This window comes from Pogoniulus pusillus, chromosome 11 (genome assembly GCF_015220805.1).
Source record: "Pogoniulus pusillus isolate bPogPus1 chromosome 11, bPogPus1.pri, whole genome shotgun sequence".
Lineage (NCBI taxonomy): Eukaryota > Metazoa > Chordata > Aves > Piciformes > Lybiidae > Pogoniulus > Pogoniulus pusillus.
This window is the reverse complement of record NC_087274.1, coordinates 33,925,716-33,941,835: the sequence shown is the minus strand read 5'-3', so window position 1 is coordinate 33,941,835 and position 16,120 is coordinate 33,925,716. Positions and strand designations below refer to the sequence as shown.

The following is a 16,120-nucleotide window of genomic DNA, read 5'->3' as shown; positions in this document are numbered from 1 at the left end:
GGCTGCCCAGGGAGGCAGTGGAGTCCCCATTCCTGCAGGTGTTCCAGAACCGTGTGGCCATGGCACTTGGGGACATGGTTTGGTGGCTGTAGGGGTGCTGAATTTTCCAAGAGAAAAGCTCAGTGCTTCCTTCCCTCTCCTGGCTGGCTTAGTGTGGCTCTCAGCGCAGCAAGGGGGTAAGGTAAGCATATGCCCACAGCCACTTCTGTCTCTGCCGTGCCACAGTAACGCACCCTACGCTCCTGGGGCGCAGGCAACCCCAAAGCACTTCACAATCATCGAGTCAGTCATCAGCAAGTTTGCAGACATCGAGTCAGTCATCAGCAAGTTTGCAGATGACACTAAGCTGGGGGCAGATGTGACTGAGTTGGAGGGCAGAAGGGCTCTGCAGCGGGACCTTGACCGCCTGCACAGATGGGCAGAGGCCAATGGGATGGCATTCAATAGCTCGAAGTGCAGGGTGCTGCACTTTGGCCACAACAACCCCATGCAGAGATACAGGCTGGGGTTGGAGTGGCTGAGAGCAGCCAGACAGAGAGGGATCTGGGGGTGCTGATTGATACCCACCTGAACATGAGCCAGCAGTGTGCCCAGGTGGCCAAGAGAGCCAGTGGCATCCTGGCCTGCATCAGGAATGGTGTGGTCAGCAGGAGCAGGGAGGTCATTCTGCCCCTGTACTCTGCACTGGTCAGACCACACCTTGAGTGCTGTGTTCAGTTCTGGGCCCCCCAGTTTAGGAGGGACATTGAGATGCTTGAGCGTGTCCAGAGAAGGGCAACGAGGCTGGGGAGAGGCCTTGAGCACAGCCCTACGAGGAGAGGCTGAGGGAGCTGGGGTTGTTTAGCCTGGAGAAGAGGAGGCTCAGGGGTGATCTTATTGCTGTCTACAACTACCTGAAGGGTGGTTGTGGCCAGGAGGAGGTTGCTCTCTTCTCTCAGGTGGCCAGCACCAGAACAAGAGGACACAGCCTCAGGCTGCACCAGGGGAAATTTCGGCTCGAGGTGAGGAGAAAGTTCTTCCCTGAGAGAGTCATTGGACACTGGAATGGGCTGCCCGGGGAGGTGGTGGAGTCGTCGTCCCTGGGGCAGTTCAAGGCAAGGTTGGATGTGGCACTTGGTGCCATGGTCTAGCCTTGAGCTCTGTGGTAAAGGGTTGGACTTGATGATCTGTGAGGTCTCTTCCAACCTTGGTGATACTGTGATACTGTGATACAAGTCAGGGACAAACTGCAGCCCCAGAATCTCCAAAGCAGGCAGTGCCAACGGAATGCTTGTTGGTCTGTGCTTGGCAGGAAATGTCCTGGGCAGAAGATCCGATGGGAACAGGCATTGTTCTTGTGCAGTGCCCCCTGCTCTTCCTGCACACACAGGGCTCTGCTCTCAGTGCTGTCCCAGGCTGTTAAACTGCACAAGCCCTTACCGAGCTAACTGCAGCCTGGGTCCTTGTGGGGCTTGCACAAAGGAATCCACACGAAGCTGTAGTGCTTGTGTTTGCCCTGAAAGAACTCCTCTTGCCTCTGCCTGGATGAAGACTCCACTGAAGTCTACACTGTGAGAAGGGTTCTTGCCCTGCATCAGGACACTTGTAGCCCAGAATCCATCGTCCTAATTCTTTTCAGTATCTTCAGCTCCTCTTGAGTGCAATGTCTCTGTGTGCTTTGGAAAGGGGCTGCCAATGAGGCTGCTTGCTTATAGCCTGGGATGCCTTAGGATCATAGAATCACTGAATGGTTTGGGTTGGAAGAGACCTTAAAGACTATCTAAGTTCCAACCCCATGCCATGGGCAGGGACACCTCTTACCAGACCAGGTTGCTCAAGGCCCCATCCAACCCAGCTTTGAACAAGGTCAGGGTTGGAGCCTCCACAGCTTCTCTGGACAGCCTGTTGCAGTGCCTCGCCATCCTCTTGGGGAAGAATTTCTTTCTAATGTCTGATCCTGGTAGCCACAAATCCATTGGTCCTGATGGGATGCATCTGTAAGTGTGGAGGGAGTTCTCCATCATCTTTGAAAGGTCCTGGATAACAAGTGAGGGAATAACCAGCATCACTCCAGACTTCAAAAAGGCCAAGAAGGAAGACCCAGGTAATTACAGCTTCACCTCCACCCCTGGGAAGATGATGGAGCAGCTTGTTCTTGGTGGCACCTCAAAGCATGTGCAGGAAATGAAGGTTACCAGAAGTAGTCAGCATGGATTCAGCATGGGGAAGCTCTGCCTGACTGATCTGACAGCCTTCTATGAAGGCATGGCTGGGCAAAGGTGAGGGGAAGGCAGTGTCTACCCTGGCTTCAGCAAGGCTTTGGACAGCATCTCCCAAGGCATCCCATGGGCAAGCTCAGAAGTGTGGGTGAGATGAGCAGGCAGTGGGGGGGTGAGAACTGGCTGAAGGACAGAGCTCAGAGGGACGTGGTCAGTGCACAGAGCCCAGCTGGGGGTCCAGCACAAGTGCTGTCACCCAGGGGTCACTGCTGGGTCCAGTCCTGTTCAACACAGTCACCAAGGGCCTGGGGCAGGGCACAGAGTGGACCCTTGGCCAGCTTGCTGATGACCCCGAGCCGGGAGGGGTGGCTGAGCCCCCTCAGGCTGTGCTGCCATCCAGCCCTGGCCAGGCTGAGAGCCGGGCACAGAAGTCCCTATGGAAATCAGCAAGGGCAGGTGCAGGGTCCTGCACCTAGGGAGGGACAACTCTCTGCAGCAGGGCAGGTGAGGGGGGCCCTGCTGGGAAGCAGCTCTGTGGGAAAAGGCCTGGGAATGCTGGGGGACACCAGGATGACCATGAGCCGGCAAAGTGCTCTTCTGACCAAGAAGGCCAATGGCATCCTGGGGTGCACTAAGAGTGTGGCCAGCAGGTGAAAGGGGCTTCTCCTGCCCCTCTGCTCTGCCCTGGTGAGGCCGTGTCTGGAGTACTGAGTCCAGTTTCTCCTCAAGTTCAGCTGCAACTTCCTGTATGTTTCCATACATTCCTCTCATCCTGTCCCTGGCTACCACTGCAAAGAGCCTGGCCCCTCCCTCCTGACAGCCACCCCTCAGGTACCTGTAGACATTCCTAAGGTCCCCTCTCAGCCTTCTCCTCTCCACACTGAACAGCCCCAGGCCCCTCAGCCTTTCCTTGTAAGAGAGATGTTCCAGCCCCTGCAGCACTCTCTCAGCCTCTGTCGGGCTCTCTCCAGCAGTTTCCTGTCCCTCTTGAACTGGGGAGCCCAGAACTGGACAGGGTATTGCAGGTGTGGTCTACCCAGGGCTGAGTAGAGGGGAAGGAGAACCTCCCCTGAGCTGCTGGCCACACTTCTTAATGTCCCCAAGGGTACCTTTGGCCTTCATGGCCCCCAGGGTGCATTGCTACCCATGGAGAGGTTATTATCAGCCAGGACTTCAAGGTCCCTCTCTGTGGAGCCTCTCTCTAGCAGGCCAACCCCTAACCTGTGCTGCTGCCTGGAGCTGTTCCTCCCCAGGTGCAGGGCTCTACACTTGTCCTTGCCGAACTTCGTTAGGCTCATCTTTGCCCTGCTCTGCAGCTTGTCTAGGCCTCACTTGGCATGAAGACTTTGTGTAACCTGCTCTAGATGTCTAACTTCAGGTGCCCAGCTGAGGAGCCTCTCCAGCAGGCTGCTGCACAGCAGAACCTGTCTGTCACAGCCTGCTCTGCCCCGAGTGTGCAGGATTTAAGCAGTATGGAGGGGGTAGGTGCTCACAGCAGGAACTGTGAGGGTCCTTTGGGCTTACATGATGCAAAGCCTCTTCTCTATGCAGTCATGTCAGGATCTGCTGGACTAAGCTGGAGCTAAGGCTGTCACCCACCTGCACTCCATGAATGTCCTTCACTAGGAGACTGTCGGAGACTGTCATGTTGCCAGGAAAAGAGCAATAGTTTCCTTCAGAGAGCCCATGAGCAGCCATGCTCCTATGGGGCACTGAGCCTCTTCCCCTTCTTTTCCTTATTCTAGTCTGTTCTGCAGGCTGCTGTGGTGGCTTCTGCAGCAGTAGCTTGCACACTGAGACACCCACACCTGAGGTCTGCTCTAAAAGTTCACAGGGCTAAGGGCATCATCCAGTTGTAGGCGTTTAGTGTCCTTTGAGATCAGTGAACATCAGTGGTTGGAAGAGACCTGCAGAGCTCATCCAGACCAAGCCCTGCCAGAGCAGGAGCACCAGGGCAGGGCACACAGGAATACATTCAGGGGGTTTTGGAAAGGCCCCAGAGCAGGAAACTCCACAGCTTCCCTGAGCAGCCTGCTCCAGGCTCCAGCATTCCCCTCCCGTTCCCTGGCACTTCCTCTGCTCCAGTTTGCCCCCAATGCCCCTTGTGCTGCCCTTGGCCACGCCTGGGCAGAGTCTGGCTGCATTCTCCTGACACTGCCCTGCACATCTTTATCAACAAGAATCCTCTTCCCCGTCTCTCTCAGCTTGTTCTTTCAGGGAGCTGTAGAGAGCAATGAGGTCTCCACTCAGCCTTCTCTCCTCCAGACTAAACAGCCTCAGCTCCCTCAGCTGCTCCTTGTATAACAGCCTCCCAACCTCACTAGCCTTAGAATCATAGAATCAGCCAGGTTGGAAGAGACCTCCAGGCTCAGCCAGCCCAACCTATCACCCAGCCCTGGCCAATCAACCAGATCATGGCACTAAGTGCCCCAGCCAGGCTTGGCTTCAACACCTCCAGCCACGGTGACTCCACCACCTCCCTGGGCAGCCCATTCCAATGCCAATCCATTCCTTGTTGCCCTTCCCCAGACACCTCCAGCACCTCAATGTCTTTCCTACACAGTGGACCCCAGCACTGAGCCCAGTGCTCAAGCTGTGGCCTCATAGGGGCACCTTCACTGCCCTGCTCCTGCTGGACACACTGCTGTTGAGCCAGGCCAGGGTGCAGGTGGCCTTGGTCACTGGGCACACAGCACCTCATGTTCGGCAGCTGTCACCCAACATGCCCAGATCCTTTTCTGCTGGGCAGTTTCCAGCCACTCTGCCCCAAGCCTGAAGTGTTCATGGGCTTGTTGTGACCAAAGTGCAGGAGCCAGCTCTGGTCTTGCTGAATCTCATCCCACTGACCTCAGCTTATGGATCCAACCTGTCCAGGTGCCTCTGCAGAGCCTCCCTCCAGCACATCACCACTGCCACCCAGCTTGTTGCCACCTGCAGACTGACTGTGGGGGCCTCAATCCCCTCATCCAGATCACTGATGAAGATGTTAGACAGACCTGTACTTGGTGCTTAGGTACTTAGCTCCAGCTCCCTTTTCAAAGGTGTAAAACTATTCTCAAGCTAAGAATTCACTACTACAGGCTTACTAAATTGGTGCCTCCATTTCCCTTTCACTGCTGGAAGAGTAGGTGCCCTTCCTTAGGGCTCTTGGAACCAAGTGGACTTTGCCTGCATCTTGGACTATTCTTAAGCTGTCCTCTCACCTGGCATCTCCAGAGCAGTGGAAGAGATGTGCTGCATGGTTGGCAGATGATATTTGAGTTATGTGGTTAATGCATTTCCTGTGGCAGGGCTAAGCCCTCCAACCTGGCAGGTCTAACAGCAGGTCTTAATTCATCTGGATCAACCCTAGCAGTCACAAGAGCTCTTTGCTGCCTCTGCTTTCACTGAGAGCTGTGCTTGCAGGAGCCATGGTTCAGCTGGCAGAGCTCTGTCCCCTTTCGCATTTGTTGGCTGGCACATTGAGCCTCTGGCCTCTGTGACTGCCTCCAAGATTAGGAGCAGTCATACACCTCATCTGTGTCACATCAGAGCTCATGAGTCCCTGAGAGTTCAGCTCAGCTGACACTTGGAAGGAAACCTGAGGCTTCCAAGAAAGTAATTTAGTGAGTCGTGAAGTGGCACCTGCCCTCCAGGTCACTCCTAAATCCCTGCCCTGGCAAGGCTGTGTGCTGCTGAAGATCCTGCCTCCAGGCAGGGTGGAGAGAAGGAATGCTCACTGTGTGGAAGCTGGCAGCGGAGTAGTGGCCAGACCACCCCGGAGCCACGGTGGGCACAGACAGGGCACAGAGCAGCTGCTCTGGCCCCATGTTAAAGCGGGGGAGTCCCTAGGAGTTCACACTGGTTCCTGGCAGCCTGCCTGGCCACGCAGCATCCTGACCACATAGGCATGGGCACCTCTCTGTGCAGAGGAAGGCAGCTCCATCTGGGCCCCAGGGAGCCAATCTGGGACCTGCTGACCACTCTCTAGACCAGACAGGAAAGGCTTTTGTAGAGTAGTGATTGCCACAGGCCGATACTGAGCTTCATCCTTAGGCTGCTTCCCCTGCCCTTGGGGGACCTGAACAACTGCAGAGGAGATGAGAGGGGAGACTGGGCCAGTGCAGGCCTTTGCTGGCCTTGGTGTTGTCTGCAGGACAGGTGGTATAGGAGCCTGTCATGAGGGCCAGCCCTGGGGCCAAGAGAGAGCCCCGAGTTGCTGTCCCCATTTGGGGCACTCAGGGCAGCAGAGTTTGGGTGACTGCCTGGAGTCACCTGGGGCACTTTGGGGCTGGCAGGGTCAGTGACTGAGTGGCTGTGTCTGTGTTACAGCACCACCTGAGCACCTGGGCAGCTGTGTGTTGCATTGTGCATTTCTGTACCTCGGTACCAATGAGGCCTTGCAGGGCTGGCAGGAAGCTCCAGCAGGCTGCTTTGCTGTGGAAACCCTGGACAACTTCTGCAGGGAGCAGCAAAATGCAAAGCCAACATTGCAGTGTGCTTCTGTTCTTAGAGGGAGCTGGGGGAGACAAAGCTCTGTGGAACTGGGCTCTGCTGCACTGCATTTCACAGCTGCACAGAGTTGGAAGGGAGCCTCAAAGGTCATCTTGGCCAACCCCCTGCACTCAGCAGAGACACCTCCAGCCAGAGCAGGCTGCACAGGGACACAGCCAGCCTGTGCCAGTGTCTCACCAACCTTCCTGTGCATCCTCCTGATGTCCAACCTAACTCTGCCCTGCTCCAGTTTCAAGCCATTGCCTCTCATCCTATCCCCACAGGCCCTTTTGAACAGTCCCTCCCCAGCCTGCCTGCAAGTCCCCTTCAGGTACTGAAGTGCAGCTCTAAGGTTCCCCTGGAACCCAAACTCTCCCAGCCTGTCCCCACAGCAGAGGGTCTCCAGCTCTCTGAGCATCTTTGTGGCCTCCTCTGAACCCTCTCCAGCAGGCCCAGGTCTGTCTTATGTTGGGGTCCTACAGCTGGACACAGCTCTGCAGGTGAGGTCTCAGCAGAGCAGAGCAGAGGGGCACTTGCTGGCCACACTGCTTTGGATGCAGCCCAGGCTGCCCTTGGCCTTCTGCGCTGCCAGTGCCCACTGCTGGCTGCTGTTCAGCTTCCCACCCACCAGCACCCCCAGCCCTCCTTCACAGGACTGTTCCCAGTCTCATCATCTCCCAGGCTTGATGGGTACCAAGGGTTGCCCCAGCCCAGGTGCAGAACTTTGCACTTTGCCTTCTTGAACCTCAGTATTCCCCTCCAACTCATCACTCCTCCTTGCAGGGAAACTCCTTTAACTGCTCCCCACTTGCTGCCTGCCCCCGGAGCTGCAGGTGCAGGAGGGAGCCCCAGGCACGGCCCCTGCCGGTGCTTCCCGGCGCCGCCTAGCCCTGTGGCTTTTCTCAGCTCTGCTTCTCCTTTGCCTTACAAGGACTGCAATTTCTCTTGCACCTCTCTCCGCCGACCTGACAGCTGACAGAGCACAGCCTCGCATTTCTCTCCAGCTCCCAGCTTTCATTCGACTCACGGCAGCTGCCTGCAGCCCCTTTCCCCGCCACATGCTCCCTGCTGCCCTGTCCCCGGCGTTCGCCCTGCCTCAGCTCCCTCCAGCTCTGCTCACTGTCGTTTTCCAGACCTCATTTTCACACCGTTTTGTCTGCTGAGGATCATCTGCTTTACATCAATGGCTTTCTAAGTCCTGCAGGAGCCAAGGAGCAGGCTGGGTGGTGCCAGCAGCTCACCCAGTGCTGCCAGAGGAGTGCCAGTGCCCTTTAACTGTGCCGTGCCATGGCTCAGTGTCCTTGTGCCTGCTTCCAGGTGTGCAGACTGTGTCTGTAGTGTATACACTGGATAGTGGAGAGGCAGGACAGGCCTGGGAACTCTGGGGTCATGGATCTGATTACCACCCCTGGCACAGCCTCCTTGTGTGGTCATCAATACAGTTTTGATTTCCTTCTGCCTCAGTTTCCCTCCTGTGCAGCCCATAGTGTTCCCTTGGGGTGTTCCCTTGGGGTGTTCCCTTGGTAAGAAGGCCTCTGTGGGCAATGAGGTTTTTGCATTGAGTAGAAAAGAAACCAGAAACCAAGCAGAGCCTGGGCTGCAGCAGGAGCAGTGTGGCCAGCAGGGCCAGGGAGGGGATTCTCCCCCTCTACTCCATTCTGCTAAGACCCCACCTGGATCACTGCATCCAGTTCTGGAGCCCCTGGGACAAGAGGGATGTGGAGACGCTGGAGAGTGTCCAGAGCAGGGCCAGGAGGATGCTCAGAGGCTGCAGCAGCTCTGCTGTGAGCACAGACTGAAAGAATTGGGGCTATGCAGGCTGGAGCAGAGGAGGCTCCCAGGGGACCTTCTTGTGGCCTTCCAGCATCTGAAGGGGGCTACAAAAAAGCTGGGGAGGGACTTTTGAGGCTGTCAGGGAGTGGCAGGAGTGGGGAGAATGGAGCAAAGCTGGAGGTGGGGAGAGTGAGGCTGGAGGTGAGGAGGAAGTTGTTGAGCAGGAGAGTGGTGAGAGGCTGGAATGGGTTGCCCAGGGAGGTGGTTGAGGCCCCATGGCTGGAGGTGTTTGAGGCCAGGCTGGCTGAGGCTGTGGGCAGCCTGCTCTAGGGTAGGGTGTCCCTGGGCATGGCAGGGGGTTGGAACTGGCTGCTCCTTGTGGTACCTTCCAGCCCTGACTGATTCTGTGGTTCTAACTTCTGTCTGGTGTCTAAAGGTCTGGCTGGGGGCACAGTTAAAGTGAGCAGCTGCCTGGAGGATGGAAAAGCTCTGTCTAGCAGCAAAGGAGGAATCCCAAGGCTGTTTGGGCAGGAGACCAGATTGTCTCCTGCTCTTTTCCAGTGAAGGAGAAAACAGCTGGATGTGTGAAATGGGCACCTGAGGGAGGTTCCCTCTGGGTTTGAGACTTGGGGAGGCTGAGGGCAGAGCTCACTGATCTCTGCAGCTGCCTGCAGGGAGGTTGCAGTGAGCAGGGGCAGCCTCTGCTGCTCGGGGCCAAGGGACAACAGCAGAGGAAATGGTTCCAGGATGCTGGAAGGGTTCTCAGACCTGGGCACAGGCTGCCCAGGGCAGTGCTGCAGTCCACATCCCTGGGGGTGTTGCAGCAGGCTGTGGAGTTGGTGCTGAGGGACCTGGCTTAGTGCTGAGCCTGCAGTGCTGGGCTGAGGGCTGGCCTGGGTGAGCTGAGAGGGCTCTGCCAACCTGATGCGTTGTGTGACTCTGTGGGTGAAGCTGGCCCTTCACTGAGGTGTAGGCCAACAGGTCCTTCTGTCCCTCCAGCCTGACACATGTCATCTGTCACACCTGCTTCAAGCGGCAGGAGAGGCTCCACCGCTGCGGGCAGTGCAAGTTTGCCCACTACTGCGACCGGACCTGCCAGCGAGCAGCCTGGCTGGAGCACAAGCAGGAGTGCTCGGCCCTCAAGAGGCATGGCAAGGCACCCTCCGAAAACATCCGGTGAGAGCTGCCCCCGGGGCATGGCCTCCAGCCTGGCACGGGCAGAGCGCAGGGCATCCCTCCGGCGTGGGGGAGGAGGTGCCAGGGGACCTGAGTTGCATGGGTTGGAGGCGGGATGCGGTTTGGGAAGGACCGGAAGCATCCCTGAGCGGAGGGAGTGGGGGGGACCTGCAGGGTGTGAAAGGGTTATTATGCTTTTGTGTTTTCTCTGGTGCAGGGCCCCAGAAAACGCTAGTGCAGCTGAAGGTGATGAGGCAAACCTGCCCAGGGTGGCTTAGGAGGTGCAGGAGAACGGGAAATGGGTGGGAAAGTAGAAGAGGGGGTGGGCTCCAACTTGTCTGCAGGACATGTTGGATCGGATCCATACCCTAGCTCCATGGTGAGGAAGTGGGGGATGCTGAAGGACATGAGAAGGCTGGGGCTCTGGAGCACCGAGATGCCAGGGCATCCGTCGGAAGCCCGCGGATGGTGACCACCTGTCAGCCATCCACCGCTGAGCCTGCCCCAGTCTGCCTGTCTGCAGAAGATCTCCCACCCACCCCTTCCTTCAGCCCTCTCCTGGCAATGGGTGGTGGGGCTGAGGCCTGGGGCTGTCTCCCGCCCAGGCTGGCTGCCCGCATCATGTGGAGGATGGAGAGGGAAGGCAGTGGGCTGGCAGAGGGCTGCCTGGTCTCCATCGACGACCTGCAGAACCACGTGGACAGCTTCAGAGAGGAGGAGAAGAAGGAGCTCCGCGCTGATGTGGAGAGCTTCCTGGAGTTCTGGCCACCCCAGAGCCAGCAGTTTGGCATCCAGTTCATCTCCCACATATTTGGAGTGGTACGTTGGGGGGGTGGGAGAGAGCGCGGCGGGGCTGCTTTGGAGGCCACCTTCCTGGAGGCAGTCTCCTCCTAGCCTGAGTCGAGGCTGCCCAAGGTGCCCTTCTCTTGCCCGTAAGAGGCCAGAGCGGCTGAGACAGCCCAGCCAGGCAATGCGAGCAGAGTTCTGTGCTGGCACTGGGAACTGAGGCATGGCAAGGGCAAGGACTGGACCCTGTTAACTGGCAACAGGTGCAGCAAGAGGCTCGCTGGGCCATAGTTGCTGCACTGTTAGCCCTCTGCCCCTGGGAGAGCTGAGAGAGCCTACTGAAACCTGCTTTGTAGTGAGCATCTCTAGAGCCAGAGAATGGGTTAGGGTGGAAGGGACCTCAAAGCTCATCCAGTTCCAACCCCCTGCCATGGCCAGGGACACCTCCCACCAGCACAGCTTGCTCAAGGCCTCATCCAGCCTGGCCTTGAATACCTCCAGGAAAGGGACATCCACAGCTTCCCTCAGCAGCCTGTGCCAGTGTCTCACCACCCTCACTCTAAAGAATTTCTTCCTCCTCTCCAGTCTCAATCTTCCATCTTCCAGCTCAAAGCCATTGTCCCTCATCCTGGCACTCCCAGCCCTTGTCAAAAATCCCTCCCCAGCTCTCCTGCAGCCCCTTCAGGTAGTGGAAGGCTGCTCTAAGGTCTCCCTGGAGCCTTCTCCTGCAGGCTGAGCCTTCACCTGCAGGCTGAACAGCCCAACCTCTCCCAGCCTGTCCCCATAGAGAAGGTTTTCCAGCCCTCTGATCATCTTTAGGGCATTGACTGGAGCCAGCAGTTTCATGTCCTTCTTGTGCTGGGGGCAGCAGAAGATAGATAGAAATATTTGTGTGGCATATTTGGGTGGAACAGGAGTGGCTTAGTAGCTGCAGTGGTGTTGATTCTGTCATGTGCATCCCTGTGTATTCTAAATACAGATCTATGTAATATGCATATGTAACATAAGCATAGATAAACCATACAACAACCATTGGATAACATCCATTGCTAACTTGTTAACCACACATTTTGTTCCCAGTATAGAAAGGAAATTCCCAGAAGCCAGCTGAGGCTGAGCAGCTCCAGGCCACCAGTCCTGGTACAGGTCAGTGCAGCCCAGGCTACAGTAAGCTCTCAGCCAGCAGCACTGACGAGGGGCCAGGGGGAGCTGAGGGCAGATGCACACTCTGCTGGCCTGGTGGAGAAGTTGGCTTTGCCAGCCCTAGAGCAGAGCAGGGACAGAGCATCCTGTGGAACCCACTCCACAAAGAAAATCCATTTCAGTGGGCACAGAGGGACCTGTGTGCTCCTGGCTGGCATGGCTTGGGCATGCAGAAGTAAGGGAGTGCAAAGTACAGACTCCATTAAGAAAGGAAATAAAACAATTAACAAAGACAAATAATTAGCAGCTGAGTTAATTCTCCCTTGTAATACCCAACTGCATTTCCCCTTTGCAAATACTTCCTTTGGGTATGTTTGCAGCTAAAAGCTGCTCTGTGCCTATGTGATACCAGTGTAGCAGAGAGAGACTGAGAATCCAGTCTTGGATTGCAAAAAGCAGTCCCCCTGGGCACCGTCTGGGACTCCTGACAACCTGAAGTAATTGACTTTTATTAGCTGGGGGCATCCAGCAAAGGTCACCAGGCTGAGTGCAGCTCTCAAGGTTAATTTCTAACTGGCAGCTGCCTTACTAAGCATGAACTTTGCTTTCTGCCTGTGCTCTGCTTGAATTGCCTCCAATTCACTGTCCTGTGGCCCTCTCCTGAATTGCTTGCAGGAAGCAAATATAAGCAAAGCAATCCCTGGTCAAGCCCAATTTATTTCACACAGGTGAATCTTAACAGCAGCTCTTCTGCAGCATTGGCTCGGCTCTGCTCTGGGTTGCTCTATCTGCACAAGTCCTGCATTGCTGCTCTGCTGATGTTGTATCTCCACAATGGTCAGGCTGTAGATCTGCCCTCAGCAGGGGCAAGTCCAGAGTACTGCATCTGGGGAAGAACAACCCCACATGCCAGCACGGCTGAGGCACTGTCCTGCTGGACAACAGGCCAGCATGAGCCAGCAATTGTGGCCAAGGCCAATGGCTTCTTGAGACCACCAAGAAGAGTGTGCCCAGCAAGTTGAGAGAGCTTCTCCCCCTCTGCTCTGACCTAATGAGGCTTCATCTACAGTACTGGGTCCAGTTCTGGGCTCCCAGCTCAAGAGGGACAAGGACCTGCTGGAGGGAGTTCAGCAGAGAGTCACTAAGATGCTGAGAGAGTCACTAAGATGCTGGTGGGACTGGAACATTCACCTTAGAAGGAAAGGAAAGGCTGAGAGACTTGGGGCTCTGGAGCCTGGAGAAGAGCAGCTTGAGAGGGGTTCTCATCAGTGCCTATAAATAGCTGCAGGGCGAGTGTCAGGAGCCTTCTCAGCGGTGTCCAGTGACAGGCCAGGGGGCAATGGGCACAAACTGGAACCCAGCAGGTGCCATGCAAACATAAGGGAAAACTTCACCTGTGAGGGTGCTGGAGGCCTGGAGCAGGCTGCCCAGAGAGGCTGTGGAGTCTCCTTCTCTGCAGCCATCCAAAACCTGCCTGGGCACTGCTCCTGTGTGATTCATTCCAGGTGATCCTGCTCAGGCAGGGGGGTTGGACTGGATGCTCTTCTGAGGTCCCTTCCAAGCCCCACCAAGCTGTGATTCTGCCATCTTGCAGGCAGTTCTTTCTCCTTAAAGCTTGTGGATGGATGCTGGAGGTGCTGCTTCCAAAGCATCAGTGGCAACTGAGCTCAGCTTTTTTTTCTCCTTTAATGCTTCTTCCTGCCTGTGTTTTGGGACTAGATCAGCTGCAACGGCTTTACCCTCAGTGACCAAAGAGGACTGCAGGCTGTTGGAGTGGGAATCTTCCCCAACCTGTGCCAGGCTAACCATGACTGCTGGCCCAACTGCACTGTCATCTTCAACAACGGCAAGTGAGTGGGTTTGTTCCCTGGGGCACAGGGGGTGCATCCCAACGGCAGCTCAGCAGCCTCTGCTAACCTCATACTGCCAGATCCCTGCCCCAGAAAAGCTGCTCCTTCTTCTTTCCTTCTCCAGCTCAGAAGTGTCAGGACTCTCTTTCTAAGGAGGAACTGCCTTCTCACTACTTTGCTGTTACAAATTATTGTTTGATGCACTAAACAAATACACAGAGTCTGGCCCCAGTCCCCGTGGACCAGCAAAGAATATTTCCCTGGTTTCTGTGAGTTTTGAAACCAGCCTGGAAGCAGGTGGGTAAAGGTCTAAGCAGCTGCCCAGCTCACCCCTCTCATCGCTGCCTCTTTGTACTGCAGTCATACTGAGTCCACAGCCCAAGGGCTTCCCACAAGCACAGCTTGCACTCGGCTTTGCCCTCTGCTGATGCGTTTGTGCCCACCCCCACACAGCCCTGCTCTCCGAGAGTGCCATCTCCACTAGACACTGATCAACCCTTAGTGACAGTTGTGACTGTCACCTACAAACCCGGGCAAGTGACAGCCTAAGCCACTGGGCATTCCCCATTGCCAGCCAAGCCCTGGGAGAACAGTGACAGGATAAGGAACAGCAGGTACAAGCTGGAGTACAGGAGGTGCCCCCTCGACGTGAGGAGAAACTTGTTTGGTGTGGAGCCTCCTGCTCTGGAGCCTTTCCAAGCTCCCCTGGCTGTGCTCCTGTGTGCCCTGCCCTGGGTGCTCCTGCTCTGGCAGGGGGGTTGGGCTGGATGATCTCTGCAGGTCCCTTCCAAGCCCTCCCATTCTATGATAATCTGTGATTAAAAAATTTTTCCACAAGACACGTGGGGTGGAAGGAGATGAAGTGGGAAGTGCAGGGATGCTTCAGCAGCAGAGGGAGTGGAGGCTGCTGCAGAGAGCCAGCAGCAGGGATGCTCTGCCCTCTGCAGTGGGGGCGATGCTCTGCTCTCTGCTGTGGGGGGGATGCTCTGCTCTCTGCTGTGGGGGGGATGCTCTGCTCTCTGCTGTGGGGGGGATGCTCTGCCCTCTGCTGTGGGGGGAATGCTCTGCCCTCTGCTGTGGGGGGAATGCTCTACCCTCTGCTGTGGGGGGGATGCTCTGCCCTTCCCTTCCCAGCCTCCAGGCCCTAACAGTTAGAACCTGCTGCTGATCCCACAGGTTGCATCATGTGCAAGACATCAAGTGGGAAACTGCTTGCCCCAGGCCGCACAGCCACACTATTTAATCTACATTTTCCATGAAGATGTTATAAACTCCCACATTCACCAACTTCAGTGGTGCCAGTTAGCCCCCAGCCACCTCTTCTGTAGCTAACAGATTGCCTGAGCACTGCAGTTATCCCTGCTGGTTCTACCTGATGCACTCTGCCAGGGTTTATCAAGCTGATAATGAGCAAAGAGAAAATGAAACTGCTTTAGAATGCTCACCTTGGAGGGCAACAGTCCTGATCCGAAGTCTGTGCTCTGGGATCCAATTACACTGGATCAGATCCATAACAGAATGAAGGAAATCTCCCCAGCCAGCCTGGGAAGTGGAGAAGGTAACCAGCAGTGATAGCAAGCCTGAAGGATGTTTGTGGGTGGTACGTGGGAGAATGGCATTTTGTGTGCCTGGCAGCTCCTCAAACCTCCCACGTGTGTCCTGTCCTTGACTTGAACCCGCACCAGCTGCTTATGGGCCAGGTAAAGGTGTAGGAAGGTTTCTTTGTCTGTGGAGACCTGCTGGTAAGCCCTGCTGTGGGGACTGTGCTCTCAGTCAGCATTTGAGGCACAGTGCTGGTCCTGGGGACCCACTAAACTCATCAGGCAGAGCACAGCCCTAGTTGCTGATCTCCCAGGCCAATGTCCACTTCAGGCTGTGTTTTATGGCAGCTGCACAGCAAAAGCAAAGCTCTCATGCAAAGACACAGGCCCAGGGAACCCCCTTGCCTCCCAGCAGGGCCATGTCCTGCTGCCCTGCCCCCTGTGCCCATGCGTTTGTTGTTGTACTTCTACCTGTGTAAACTGCAGATGTTTGTTTTGTCTTTCAGTCATGAGGCTGTAAGGTCAATGTTCCACACACAGATGAGGTGGGTTGGTCTCGAAAGCATCATCCTCCCCCCTTGCCCTGTTCCCCTCATGCCCCACGTTTAATGGACAAACTGCAAACAGCCCAAGGGGCTTCCCCTCCTTGCAGAAAATCTCACTTTCTCCCTTCTCCAGAGTTCTCCTCCTCCCCTGTGCAAAGCTCCACTAAACCCAAACCTCACTTAACTGCATTTTGTAGCCCCTTAAAGCAACAGTGGTAATCCTGTGACTGTCTCCTTCTCCTCTCTGCCTTCCCACCCTCTCGTCTGTGTTTCCCCTTTCCACTTCTCATTTCTCCTCCCCTGACTATGGCAAGAGCATGAAAGTCAGAAGAAGGTCTTGCTAATCTTAGACAGCCCAAAATAAACCCTTGGGTCCTAGGGGGATGAGAACTGAGTGTGTGACTGACATACTAAAGAGCCCACACTTCCCTGCCTCCAGCCCTGCCCACTGACAGCCTGCAGCAGCAGCAGCAGAGCAGGTGGAGGCTTCATCCTTTTGTTACCATAACACCTGATTAATGTTTTAGCTTTTCATGATGCCACTGCTGCCTGGTCCAAAGGCAGGAATCATGAGGGTACCAGCTAGGCCCCCGGGTTCTCTGTGTAGCTCACTGCACTGGGTACGTCATAGCCAG

General features: G+C 55.9%; 1 protein-coding gene across 2 annotated transcripts in view; it reads left to right on the top strand.

The window, feature by feature from the left end:
• The window catches only part of SMYD1 (SET and MYND domain containing 1), a 40,622-nt gene that overhangs the window by 4,404 nt on the left and 20,098 nt on the right, over positions 1 to 16,120 (top strand). Inside the window, exons 3-6 of one of the 2 annotated variants that reach the window (XM_064151688.1) lie at positions 9,444 to 9,620; positions 10,226 to 10,439; positions 13,269 to 13,399; positions 15,447 to 15,485. In XM_064151688.1, the coding sequence (XP_064007758.1) occupies positions 9,444 to 9,620; positions 10,226 to 10,439; positions 13,269 to 13,399; positions 15,447 to 15,485 (561 nt within the window). The remainder of the gene's footprint in view (positions 1 to 9,443; positions 9,621 to 10,225; positions 10,440 to 13,268; positions 13,400 to 15,446; positions 15,486 to 16,120) is intronic. The other variant, XM_064151689.1, reaches the window with a different exon arrangement.